This window comes from Pyrus communis, chromosome 1, assembly GCF_041283825.1.
Source record: "Pyrus communis isolate YQ-2024b chromosome 1, ASM4128382v1, whole genome shotgun sequence".
NCBI lineage: Eukaryota > Viridiplantae > Streptophyta > Magnoliopsida > Rosales > Rosaceae > Pyrus > Pyrus communis.
Window position 1 is genome coordinate 8252188 of NC_142565.1, and position 13715 is coordinate 8265902.

The window sequence follows — 13715 nt, forward strand, 5'->3', positions numbered from 1 at the left end:
TATGTACATATCAACTCTTTTAATTATCAGATGTGACGGTTTAACTTCTATCTTCTATATTAGAATTAGCAACGATAAAGCTTATCGATACCTTGAAACATACTCCAACTGCAGGTTAATATATAATGTCTAATTCATGTATGAATACAGTTAGGGTTTCCATCAGTTAAAGAGATGATGCAAGTTGCGATTGGGATCAAAAGTATTGTGCTTTATCTACTTGTATTTGTTTTTATGGGAGAAAAAGTACGATCCATTAAGTAAAGATAAAGAAATCTGACGAAAAATTAGGCGGGTTTATATGCTTTCGCTATTTTGCATGACTCATCGTAAAAGTTTTCCTTCACATAAAAGCAAGGGTTAGGGTTTTGTCAGGTTTAATTATTTTTGGGATTTAAAATCGATAGAATTGTTCTTTGAAATTTTCTACTGTCAATCATTTTGTATAAAATATCTGTTAAATTGAGGGTACTTTTGTCCAATCAATCCCCCCACTTAAACGGGTGATTTCTTCAATTTAATGGAGATTTTTTACATAATGATCAAAATGATTAATGATATACAATCTTAGGGACTACTTATATTGATTTTAAATCACAGGAACCAAAATGAGGAGTTATGCCTACCTCAATGACTATTTTGGTTAAAAAACCTAAACAAGAGATAGAAACACAAAAATTCAAATTTAAGAAAGACAACAAAATGTATTAACTTACTAATTAAATAGAATAATTTGAGCCACTTAGAACCACGGTCTAGTGATATTCCTCTTTACTAGTTAATGAGAGGTATTAGATTCGATTCTTGTTAAAGACGAATTTGAATCACATTATTGCTAACCCATTGTGAGGCTTAGCCAACTCCCCCACCCCCTTAGTGTAAATTTGAAGTTGGAAAAAAGAAGGGAATGGAAGCATTTTGTGGCATGATTTTGTTGGCCCTTTGAAGTGGAAAAGATTCTAAACCAACGAGGAAGAAATGTACGGTTATGAAATATATATAATCATGCATAGGACTCACAAGAGTCAAAATCATGTATCCAAGCAATTCCTTTCACAATCCGTTAATTCGACAAGAAACAACCCGTTTATTTTTTTCTAATATATTTTCGTTAAACAATGCCTACATCACGAGGAGTCCTTGTGTGTGACAGCTCGTATAGACAACATACTCAATTACGTGAGATCAATATGATGTTGGATGAGACCAAATACAAATGATGCTGCTATGTTGTGAGGTCAATCGGACGGATGATGTGACCAGGCAGTCGAACCCTAGAATTTCTCCTACATTACCTATACATACGATGATGGATATCACTCATTTTTCCATGTTGGGTCTCAAATGGAGTTGGGTTAGCCCAATGGCTTTGCTTTGGGCCGTTGGCCCAATAAGATTTAATTGCTACCATCAGCCATAGCTCCGGGTCTGGGATTAGCTTTGGAAAGCCGTAGGTGTCCCGAGCCTCGCATATTTACGAATCTACCCTTTCGTCTGTCCCTTCCGTTTCACTCCTTATTCAATTTCCAATACGTACGGATCGACGACGGCGTTTTTCCCTCCATTAATCTCACAGTCTCAGAAGCAATGAAATCTTAGAGAGAGAAAGTGAGAGGAGAGAGAGTGATATCGAGATCGAGAGAGAGAAGTTAGGGTTTCAGCTCGGGTATCACGATGGAAGGTCTCATCATTCTCGATACGGAGAACGGCGCCGCCGGAGGTAAATTTCACAGAATTTGATTCTCTTTAGGTCATTTGAAATCGATAGTCTACTATTTTTTCTGTTTATTCATGAACTAGTGTTTGATTTTTCTGTATGAATTCATTTCTTGATTTAGAATTAATGTTTGAGGTTTCATAATTTGGGACAAATTGCAATTACGAATGCTGGTGCTGTTTGTGTGGGATTCATAGGGCTAGGGTTCGTTAAAGTTTGGAAAATTTCGTTATTGCTAGCTATCGAGGTTTTCTCCGGTAACATTTGTGTAGGATATAGTGGAAATTTGTTGGATTTGAGACGCATAACTAGTTTCAAGCTCTGTTTGGTTGCTGAGAAATGTAGGAAAAAAGGGGAATTTTTAATTTTGACCAGTATAGCTATTCGATTCAACCCGCAGGAGCATTCCGTTATTTGGAAATTTTTGTGTACATCTTCTTTGTTTTGATGGTAGACTTGGTAGCCAATTAGTTATTGGGATTTTTGGGGTTGGGTTTTGCTGAAAATGACAGAATGTTTGGTGTGGATGTCAGACAACAAGGCAAAAGGAGGGAAAATTTCTAAAGGATTGTCGATTGGAAGTAGCTCACGGAAGAGGCTCGCTGATATTAGCAACTTGCAGCAGCAGTGGCCGAAACCATCGGTTCAACAGGAGAAGCAGCAATTTGATTCAGATACAAATAAAGAGTATATTGACAATCTTCAGAAGGTACAGTCTCGGTTGTATCTCTCTTAATCTCATATGTCTAAGTATGTTGATGATGTAGTTGGTTTAGCTAATTTTGGGTTTGTTGAATGTGTTTACAGGAAAATAGGACACTGATGAAACTTCTTACTGACAGAAAGTATCCTTTTGGCTATCTATTTTACTCATTGTGTATTTCTCTCATTGATGTTCCTAATCTGGTTTGGCAAGTCTTGCTTTTTCGGTTTTCTTAATGCCATTTGGTAGCAAAATCATAGAATTGAGCAGAGTGGAGATACAGAAGTTGAGAATCAATCTGCAGAAAGTACAACAACAAAATTTGCAACTTGCCCAAGCAAATAGCCAGATCGTAGGGGTATTTCTTTACATATTTTAGCTGTAGATTATTCTAATCTTCCCGATACCTGGTAATTTCATCAACCAATATAAAATCGACTTTCTACTCCAATTTTGCAGGAACTCAATTCAGGTAAAGATAGGGTAAGTTAAGTTTCGACTGGTGAAGTCAGAATAGTGTATGATTTCACTTTCTATTTTATATTAAGTGTTGAAGTATGAACTAACAGCATTCTGCTTTTACTATTAGCTAAAAGCACTTCAGCATGAAATTGGATGCAAAAATGGTTTGCTGAATGTGAGAAAACTGGAGACTGAGGTGAGTATAACTACTTAAGACTTTAATCTGCTTTGTAATGTTATAGACTTAGTTGTTGAACTGTAAACCGGGTGCTCGTAGGGGAGAGTGAAAAGAGTAACGTGCCAAAGTACAGAAAATCAGGTAGTTAGCGCATTACTTCTGGTTTCTTAATTAAACTTTGAAGGAGTGATCTGTTTTGTTGGACTCTTGTATTCTTTACATATTTCTTTTCACTACCCATAGGTAGAAGGTTCAACTAAGTGTGTTGAAGCAGGGGAGTCCTTGCAAGCAGATAATGAGGATGGGCCTTGTACTACCAAAAGGGAACGACATCCAAAAAACCCACGTAAATACCAAATTGACATCTCATTGTTTTTCTGGTCTATTGTTTCTGTGCTAATTCTTGAGATATAATTTGCATGCAGCTGTGGCTTCTCATACTGTTGAAGCAGTCGAAGTTAAAGTGAAGGCTGACAACAAAAGGTTTGTTTGTGTATGTTTGATTGCTATATGAAATACATGTTTCCAGTGGATTTTTACTCTATTTATATGTGCTCCTTGGTTTCCTCATAGGCGTTTGAGAAGGCAGTCTGCAAGGTTTAAAACTGAAGAACATGAAGCAACTGAAGAAATGCTTGCGACCAATGGTGGAAAAATTCCCGTCTCTCCTATATGCGATAATGTGGTTCATGAAAGTGAGACGGCATTTTCATTAGTGGACAAAGAGGCTCCTACAATTAAAGCAGTCCAAGCTAACGAGAAGGCTAACAACAAAAGGTTTGTTCATGTATGTTTGCTTTGTGCAAGTACATGTTTTCAGTAGGTTTTCATATTACTTACAATTGCTGTATGATTTTTTTATAGACGTTTTACAAGGCAGTCTGCAAGGTTAAAAACTGAAGAACAGGAAGCAAATGAAGAAATGTTTGAGACCAATGGTTACAAAATTCCCGTCTCTCCTCTATGTGACAATGTGGTTCATGAAAGTGAGACTACATGTTCACTGGGGGAAAAAAAGGATCCTACGAATGAAGAACTCCAACCTAAAGGGAAGGCCAAGAACAAAAGGTTTGTTTGTGCACGGTTTGATTGATTTGGGAAAGTACGTGTTTTCAGTAGTTTTCACATTACTTACAGCTGCTTTATGGTTACTTAATAGGTGTTTTACGAGGCAATCTGCAAGGTTAAAAACTGAAGAACAGGAAGCACCTGAAGTGTTGTTTGAGACCAATGGCGAAGAGTTTCCCGTCTCTCCTCTGTGTCATAATGTTGCTCATGAAAGTGCTCCGACATGCTCAATGGCGGAAAAAGAGGATCCTGGTACTGAAGCAGTCCAAGATAAAGAGAAGGCGGACAACAAAAGGTTTGTCTATGTTTGACTTTGATTTCCTTAAGCAGGTACATGTTTCAGTTGATTTTCACTATATTTACAAATGATTTATCGTTTCCTAATAGACGTTTGGCAAGGCAGTCCACAAAGTTTAAAACTGAAGAACGGGAAGCAACTGGAGCATCGTTTGAGATCAACGATGACAGAGTCCTTGCCTCTTCTCTAAGTGACGATGTGGTTCATGAAAGTGGTTTGACTTGTTCTTCAGTGAAAAAGGAGGATGGCGGATACATTGACCGCATATCTGAAGGCCAGGAATGTCGAAAATCATCTGCCAGGCCACTGCGCCGAGCAGCGCAGAGGATTCAGTCATACAAGGAAATTCCAGTTAATGTGAAGATGCGCAGAGAATGAGTCGGTTGATGCTCAGAAGAGTAACTACATTGTTGTGCCTTTTGGTATTAAGTAGTTGTTTTGTAAAATTACTCTCGGTTCAGGAAATAGCTATTAACTTTGTAAAGTTTAATGCTAATCTAGTTTCCGTTAATAGCATCAGCAGATGATGGGCTAAATTTGACAAACTCAACTTGAAATACCCAAAAGCCGCTTATAGCTCAAGTGGTTAAGAGCAGTTCCACCGGGGAACATTTGGTCGGCATCCAGCCAAATTATTGGCCCAACACCCAGCCAATCCACTCCAACCCAGCAGATAGGCTGGCACCCAGCCCAAGCTGGTCTCCAGGCCAGCCTAGGATCGATAGAGGCATGGACCGGTCCATCTGACACCTACGTGGCATTGGAGGCAAAAGCATCGACTCCACGAATGATTTGGTGAGCAACCCGACGGTGATGTCCAACTCCTCTGGCCTCATCACTAGAACCCACATTGACCCATATTCCAATTCCTGGTAGTACCTGAAATCCCTGAGGAGTTTGAGCTGCTCGAGTTCTTCACTGCTCAGAAACTTACCTGTTCTAAGAGGGTATTCGAGAAATGACGAAGTTGTTGAAATAGTAGTATCGGAATCGGTAGTGGTGGTGGTGTTGGTGAAATCAGTAGTAGTGGAATCAACAACTGTGGTGGTGGCGGCAACGGTGGTGGGAGAATGAGATGGGGAGGAGAAGGATTTGAAGGCGAAACGGTCTGATTTGGGGAAAGTAGGGAGAATAGTTGAGGAGGTAGAGGGAGTGAGGGGAAGGTTTTGGTGGGGTTTGAAGTGGTGGGTGGAGGAGAAGAGATGGCAGTGGTGGTGGTGGTATTGATGTGGATCTAAAGAGAAAGAGAGCGAAACAATTGCAGCCATGGAAAGCAGATGAGAAAGCAAAATAGTTGCTCGATGTTTACTTGCTTGCTCGTTAGAAATTAAAAATAAAATTATTATTTTATTATAAAAAAATAATAATATTTTAATATAATTGACTAGGCTACTTTTTTAGGGGTGAATATGCATTTGACTTATTACTGTTCATTGGGGTCTATCACTATTCACTAAATGCATTAAATAGGTTGAATGTTGGCGTATTTTTTTTAAGGGACTTGCTTTAAAGAGTATTACCATTGCATTTGATGTTCTATGTTTAATTCCTCTTTACCTACTATTGTATCAAAAACTCGACTCTCTCTCTCTTTCTCTCTATAAAGGTATTGTGATCATTGAAAATACGATTTTTGTTGATTTTTTCCTACCAATTGTTCAATTAATCTTAGGGATTTTATGAATTTTTTTACCCTTCTCTTTTGTCTGTACATGTCAGATACTCTGATCTGACTAATCTTGAATAAATTAATGTGATGAAGTTATGATAATGTGAGGATAGGGCTCAGGATTGTTTTTGAAATTTTGAGATTCTGTGCGAAATTTATAAAGAAAGTCTTTTTAAGATAGTCTTCCAGTTTTTTTTTTTACAATATATTGATGCTATAAGCAATAACTAAAACTGAAACAAACTTTACAGATTACGCTAAATATCAATTTTCAAATATCATTACATAATAAGCAGATAAAGCTATAAAAATAAGCATTACTAAATAATCAATAATCAGTTCAATTTTACGAAACCGAATGAACTAAACCTTTAAAAAGTACAACATTGAAGCTTCACTTAAAGATGGTTCTTCATGCATTGTTTGCTGCAAAATCATCAATTAAATTGTAATTGAAGGGCCACTAAAGTATTATTAAATTGGTAGAAAAAATAAAAAAATAAAAAAAAACAGAAAAGTGGGAAGTTTTTTTTTTTTTTTTTTTTTTTTTTTTGTTTCCAAAAAAACATGGAAAGGTTGGAAAAGAGGTAATTGTCGGTCCAGCTTAATTTTTTTTGTTTTCGTGTTTAACTATGCACAATTTTTTCCGGTTACACTCAGATTGAATGCTCTTTTATATATTAGATTAAAAAAATTCGGAGGCCCCTTAGGACTTGTTTGGTATCTTATTTAAATTTTTTTTATAATTTCTTAAAAAAAAAATTTGAAAACAATTTTCTTTAAGACTAAAAAACTTGTTTGGTGTGCGATTTAAAAATTCTAAATCTTACAACTTAAACTGGACAAAGAGATAAAAAAAGATGGGGTCTGAGAGAGAAAGAGGATAGAGGAGGAAAGCAAGTAAGAGATGATTGGAGGAAAGAGAAAAAAGTGAGAGTTCCAGAGGCGATAGAGAGGAAGAGGAGTGAGAAAAAAAATCGAGAGAATGAAGAGGGCAGATTGGAGGTGAGACGAAAAAAGCAAAAAAAGAAAGAAAGAGAAGGGTGAGAGAGAAAGAATAAAAGAGAGAGATAGATTTGAAGTGAGAGGGGAGGAGGGAGAAAAAAGAAATGAGTGAGTTTAAGTTTAAAAACTCTAAAAACTCACTTTTTATGTTTTTAAAGAATATATTATATTTTTGAGTTAGTCTTGGATTCAGCTTTTGAAAATAATTCTACCAAACAAATTTTGGCCCAAAACTTGAAAATTATTTTAGAATTTAAAAAGTTGAATTCAAGTAGAATACCAAACATGCTCTTATATTTTGAAAGTCTATTCGCCATTGACAAGGCTCATAGCACCAATGAGCATATGAGTGTATCACGTATTCACATGCAAAAGAGGAGACGCAAGTGACAAAAGAGGTCGATTCGTGATTTCTTTCTTTCTTTCTGACATCATGATCAAATCATTCTTTACAACTCCAATCCGCGTTCTTGCACGAACGAAATAGGGAAAGAAGAAAGCTAGGTAAATAAACCAAGTTGAGGAAAAAGCTTGTCTTTTGTCTTTGACAACAAAAAAATATGCTTCAAAGTTGGAATTGTGAGTCCAGGTTGAGAAAAAGCTAAACAAATATGCATATTTTAATTGAACCTTAGCTAGTTTCACGTGTTATGGTAGGTTTTCTCGATATGTAAATGTACAGGACCTTCAAAAAAGGGTATTCTTATTTTTTGGAAAAAAAAAAAAAAGGAATTAGTTGCGAAACTCATTCCACATCTAACTTCAACGATCAGAACTGTTTATTTTGTAAATCTCAATTCATAGATCATCTATGCAGAAATTTAATTCAATCCGAAACCATTTGCTCATTTAATTATTACGATGAAATTTTAATGTTTCTTATAATATAGTGATCACCAATTTCTTTGAATTAATTAGATGTCTCAAATATTTATATTTGACTCTTATTTTGAAAGAATAATCTATGAGGTATGACTTAAAAAATAGATAGTTCGGATTGTTAAAATTTGATGTGACGTTTTTTTTTTTGTTGTCAACCATAGATTTGTTAGATTGGAGAGCCGACGTGAACCTACGTCGTAGTGCAAGGGCAACACTTATCTCCATCACTGTAATAAAGAGCCACTTACAAGTTTGATATGGTGTTGGCCCCACAACTAATCCTTTAAAAAAAAAAAAATTGAAGATCTCTCCCCTTAAGGAATAGAGAAGAACTACGTACAAATTCTACGTACAAGTTTGAAGTGTCATTAACAATTCTACGTACAAATTCAACTTAGAAAGTGAAAGATACTCAAATTTGTACTAGTTGAAACATAATATTTAAGAAAAAGTGATGGGAAAATGTACGTTATAGGACAATTACAAACTCTATTTGTTGAAAGGGAAAAATCAATGGATTGACACTATAAGAACAAAGTTTAACACAGAAAATGTCTCGAACGCTCCTACATATCAATTCAAGTTACATGATCAATCAACACGACCGACAATCTTTAGTTCAATTCATCTTTCAAATGCAAAATTCTTAGATTGTGTTATTTTATGTGGTGTATATAAATAAACATTTGAGATATTTCACGTGCCACGCTTCATGTTAATTGTGTCAATTTTTTTGTTTCATTTAAAAACAATTAATAATTGTCTTATATTTCTCTAAAGCGCAACATTTGAAAATATTCCATGTTCCACACTTTTGGTCGTGTCAATTTTTCTGTTTTGCTAAAATAGGATTCATAATTGTCTTGTATTTCTCTGAAGTGCATTCATATGTTTAAATCTTTTATGGAGTGTCACATTCTTATTGCACCAAAAATGAGAGCCCACGTTTCTCATAGTTTAATTTTTGGTGGAACATACCATATACTTTCCATGTGTGTGCATGTGTGTGCATGTGAAGGTAGAAGTGAGCCATGAAAAATGACGAATCGGAGATGTGGACTCTTCAATCATGGAATTAAATCCACTCCGTAACTTAGTGTCCTGAACTTAGGAATCAAAAAAAAAAATCTGAACCTTTAATTTATGCAGAAAAGAAATCAGAGTTATTGGTTTGTGTAAAGTGAGCCAATGAAATAAATTAATGAAAAATCATCGGATTCAATTTGTGTGACTAAGATTTTCTGATTCATGAGCTCCGGACACTAAGGTCCGGAGTGGATTCAGTCATCATCTAATGTAAGATGTAGGAGGACCCACGCGCAAGGCAGTGTTGGAAAACTCTTCCAATACGACGAGCTTACGAAATCTGAATCAATGGATCAAATAGGAGGATTGTTTCTTTTCAAGAACCCTACCATTATCTCCTTTGCCATTTTCCGGAGAATCCAACAATTTGTATTATGATGAGTTGATGAATTGGGATTGTCTAATTTTTTAGACTACTTTTGGTTCAGCTCCTTGAATCTTTTAGTTGAACTATATGAACAAGATATGTATCATAGATCTTTGCAGACATGTGGTTGGAGAAAATAATTCATTTTAATTCTGGGACACACCATAACTTCATACATGTCATTGTTGTTTTCAATTTTGAGTTCATCACTAATTTCTTTTTATACAACGATATTACGGTGGAGGTTAAGTTAAGTCAGGTAATGAATCATTAATAAGTAATATCGAGCTGTCATTTGTACGTAACATTCTTACGAGTTATTATATGATACTTGAACACTGCGTGCCTTTGTTAAAATATAATATTTGTGGTGTCATAATATTATACAATAATTTTTCATTCATCATCTGCAAGATTTTAATTTTTTAAGTAATTTCAAATCCATGCAATTATCCACAAATCACACATCCTATTCCATGAAGATTCTGTACTGTTCTTGATCTGGTCACCACTGCCAATATAAGTAGACTCAAAATTTTAACCTCAAGTGTTGTCTAGTGGGATATATATGAGCAGAAGTTTGGAAAGCGACTTAATCCACAGACGAATTCTTCGTGGTTACCAACTCTGCTTTAGCATACCTTTTGACACATGAGTTAAAAATATGCTTCGGCCTCATCAATTGATATTGAAGCTGTATGAGAAGAGCAATTAATTTGCTCAGAAGTGAGAAGTCTTAGGTTCGAATCTCGTGGATGACGAATTCGATACCAAATTAGGTTACCCATTGTGTGACTCAACCGAACTCTTCATCTCCATATTATAAAAATATCGATGTACTAAAAAAAATACATTTAAATTTGAGCAAGGGTTGCGGCTAAATGAAATACGTACAAAGACAAAATATTCTCCTTGTATGAATCAAAAAGAAGACCTGAGATTATAAATGAGAAAAGTGTTGTCGATAAATTGGCTTTAATTATTCGAATATGACTTTTTTCTTTTACTTATATTATCTGACTAAGAAAATTCTCCAACACAAAGGTAATGGTTTATGACTTGTCTGTCGTTTATAATTCCAGAAGTTCTGGTTCTTTACCAAATATCATATCAATATCAATATCAATCAATTTTATCGAATGATTTGATTAGTAATGTAACCAATAAATATATAGTGCGGGTTCAACAATGTAATTAGCAAATCTGGTAATTCCAACGTTACTCACATATGCACATGCTATGCGGCTTAGTTACGGCCGGGCAAAAAGTGCTGCTGACGAAGACTTAAGGTCTCTCGAACTGCAGAATTCACATTCACATTCACATTCCTACAAAAGTTGAGTCCTTGTGTGCATGTGTAGGGTACAGAAAATGCACTCGGCGCGCAATTCACCTTCTATAAATGCTTTTGGCCTTGAGTGTTTTGTTCAACGTCCATCATATATATCACAAGAACTAGAAACCAAACTACATACTTGTAAGCAACCGACACTACCAGTAATGGAGGTTCAGTGCAGCCCCTTTAGCTGGGAATTCTTCTATCAGGAAGAGGTACCGGATCTCGTTCGAGCTTGTTTGATAACTATTTCAGCTTTCAATTTCTCAAATTCTATTTTCTTATAGGCATGGCTAAGTAATGTTCTTATTTTTGCAGGGGATAGAAGAGCTAAAGCATTCTCTTTCGTGCACAACTTTGGAGCTTGAGATGACAATTTTATCAGCAAAAGAGAAGATTTCGACAAGAGAAGAAGAAATTGCTCGTCTCAAAGATCTCCTAAGCAAAGCCCTCCAAGAGAGAGATGAAGCAGAAGCAAAATGCCAAACCCTAGTTTTGGACAAACTCATGCTCCAACAAGAGCTACAAAAGCAGCAGCAACAAAATGAGGATAATGGATCAAACAAACACTTTGCCTCTTCTGACTCCGAGATCATCGTTCCATCTCCGAATGCAGACCCTATTATGATGCCGCCGGCGCCATTGTCATCACCGCCGCCACTGCCACAGGCTGCTTTGAAATTGGGAGCTGAGAAGCCGTTGCCGGAAAAAGGGAAGCTACTTCAAGCAGTGATTGAAGCCGGACCTCTGCTTCAAACCCTTTTCCTGGCTGGACCGTTGCCTCAGTGGCAGCACCCTCCTCCCCAACTAAAGTCCATTGAGATCCCACCGGTTGCCATTTCTCCTCCACCACGGCGACTTCTAAACCAAGACTCTTGCATTAGTAGTAGTAATACTAGTTGTTTCAGTAACAAGAGAAGTCTGGTAAGCTCTGATGGTTCTGGTTCTGATTCTCCGCCCAACACCAAGCACCAAAGGACCGTTCTCCATTGACAAACATTTTGTGCTTTTTAGTTACATAATTTTCTAAGGCTGCACATCCTTTTCATACTGTCAAACATGCAAAGGCAGCAGCATGGAATGGATTGCTACAATCCATATCAGTTAGAATTTTTCAAACGAGTCTTACAAATGAAAGTTCATAGCTTCTTTAGATCCGTCTAATAACTATTTCGTTTTTAGTCTTTAACTCAGAGGGATTCAATCTTCTGTTCTCTGAATTTAGTTGTTCTAATTCTGTAGTCGACGTAAAATTAGTGGGAGCTATAGCCTCCAATTAAAAAGTACTCGTGCTATTTCTTCTCACTTTTTTGCTTTTTTTCTTGTTACATAAAAGTAGCGTAATAATTGTGACAAATAATCATAAATCTCCCAGAGATTTTTCTTTTTCTGAAGCATGCACGCCCACCATTCACCTTCACTGTGAGTGTCTGCCATAATGCCCCCGATCAATTAAAAATAGAAAGAGAGAATGAGAAATGATCTCAAATAACAGTATTACGATAGCAATGTTCTCAAGTCACACTGTTGTTGTAGCAAATCGCATATTAATACTTATTTATGCTATATTAATATTATTTTCTATCGATACAATGGAAAAATATCGACAACATATCGTGATGATATTGATACTTGAGACCTTTTCTCATAAAGAAAACCTTCATAGCCTGCACAATTTTAGCAGGAAACTAAGCTCACTGCTCCACTGGAGGGTTTGGTTTAGACTAATGAAGCAAGTCAATAAAATTAAAGGATGAAATAATATAATGTTTATGGACATTGCTTTTTTAGTTTGAAACCATTGATCATGAGCCATGTGATCATCATGAACTCACATGCACAGTGAGAAATTTAACAATAGTTGGTCCCACACGTTTTGAAGGGGTAATGGTCCATTGAACAACGTTTCACATTTTCTCTTCAAAATTGAAGTTAAATTTCTTATTTATTCTTACATCAATTTAAAAAATTACTGTTTGGACCCAAATTTACGCTATCGGCCCATACAATCAAGGCCGTTAGATGGGTAAGGTTCTAGACCGTTGGATGATAAAGTGGTTAAGATAATTTTCAATTATTATTAAGGAATAATATTGTGGTTTTAATCATAATATTATCTCTTAATGTGTGTGTGTGTGTTTGTGTATATATATAGGATTATCTAAGCTTAATATTGGCTATATCCAGCGGGTTGTTTAAAGATAAATGGAGAAGCAAATCATATTTCCTGCAGAAATACATTTCAAACGGGTTTAAGATGTTTGGTATGACTCACGCGACAATACTATGGATTAATCAATACCTGTATCAGATAAAGGTGAAATAGTGCAATGATGGTGATCATGATCAACAACGATTTGTGATAACGGCAGAGAAGGATTTGCAATTGATTTGCAAATGATTTGCATGGATAAGACGACATGAAAAAGGGAAACAATTTGAGGGATTTTTGGCGGTGCCTTTTTTATGGCCAAGTCATGTTGGAATGAATGCCTAAGGGATAGGCTTGCATGCTACTTATCTGCATGCTTTGGTTCCAGTGCCGAAGCTTATCAAATTGGCTGATGCATGCTAATTGTTTGTATGAAGTAAGGAGATAATGATGACATCTAAAAGATAGGTTGTTGCTTACCTTGAGAATTCTTTGACCTAGATTCTAGCTGATGAGTTTGAATTAAAATCAAATTCTACACAAGTGAAGCCGCACCACACATCTGCTTCTATAAATACAAGGTTGCGAACACCATTTAGGGGACCTCCAATTCAACACACAACTGCCCTGCGTAAAACCTCTCAAACATCTTGAGATTTTTTTTATTTTCTTTTTCTCGCCAACACATCTTCAGTTTGGATAAACAGCACTGTGAAGGCAACCGGCGAACATCTTCAACCGGCGAACATCTTCAGTTTGGATAAACAACACTGTTGCCGTAGAATCAGCCGT

The 13715-nt window shown here is 36.2% G+C and overlaps 2 protein-coding genes across 4 annotated transcripts; both read left to right on the plus strand.

Moving 5' to 3' along the window:
* Positions 1-1330: 1330 nt before the first annotated feature.
* LOC137720921 (Shugoshin C terminus) lies at positions 1331-4948 on the plus strand. Of its 3 annotated transcripts, none has more exons than XM_088695789.1 (13): positions 1331-1720; positions 2251-2426; positions 2525-2562; positions 2670-2778; positions 2880-2903; positions 3010-3078; positions 3160-3201; positions 3304-3406; positions 3486-3543; positions 3634-3837; positions 3925-4128; positions 4220-4423; positions 4516-4948. In XM_088695789.1, exons 1-13 carry the CDS (start codon positions 1675-1677, stop codon positions 4802-4804), a joined length of 1566 nt encoding a protein of 521 aa, XP_088551915.1. In that variant the 5' UTR covers positions 1331-1674; the 3' UTR covers positions 4805-4948. The 3 variants fall into 3 exon arrangements, with proteins under 3 accessions (XP_088551915.1, XP_088551916.1, XP_088551920.1); XM_088695790.1 differs by having other exon boundaries at positions 2670-2772; XM_088695794.1 differs by lacking the exon at positions 3160-3201.
* Positions 4949-10752: 5804 nt separating this feature from the next.
* Positions 10753-12076, plus strand: LOC137721560 (uncharacterized). The gene is made up of 2 exons (XM_068460657.2): positions 10753-10986; positions 11090-12076. The coding sequence occupies exons 1-2, from the start codon at positions 10789-10791 to the stop codon at positions 11762-11764; spliced, it is 873 nt and encodes a 290-aa protein (XP_068316758.2). The 5' UTR covers positions 10753-10788; the 3' UTR covers positions 11765-12076.
* Positions 12077-13715: the final 1639 nt, after the last annotated feature.

Bases quoted from the DNA above. Each gene is read 5' to 3' on its own strand.
- LOC137720921 (XM_088695789.1), top strand. From the start codon at position 1,675: ATGGAAGGTCTCATCATTCTCGATACGGAGAACGGCGCCGCCGGAG. The intron at 3,079-3,159 runs GTGAGTATAACT...GGGTGCTCGTAG, and splicing joins TGAGAAAACTGGAGACTGAG to GGGAGAGTGAAAAGAGTAAC. The intron at 3,407-3,485 runs GTAAATACCAAA...ATTTGCATGCAG, and splicing joins ACGACATCCAAAAAACCCAC to CTGTGGCTTCTCATACTGTT.
- LOC137721560 (XM_068460657.2), top strand. From the start codon at position 10,789: ATGTGTAGGGTACAGAAAATGCACTCGGCGCGCAATTCACCTTCTATA. The intron at 10,987-11,089 runs GTACCGGATCTC...TTATTTTTGCAG, and splicing joins AATTCTTCTATCAGGAAGAG to GGGATAGAAGAGCTAAAGCA.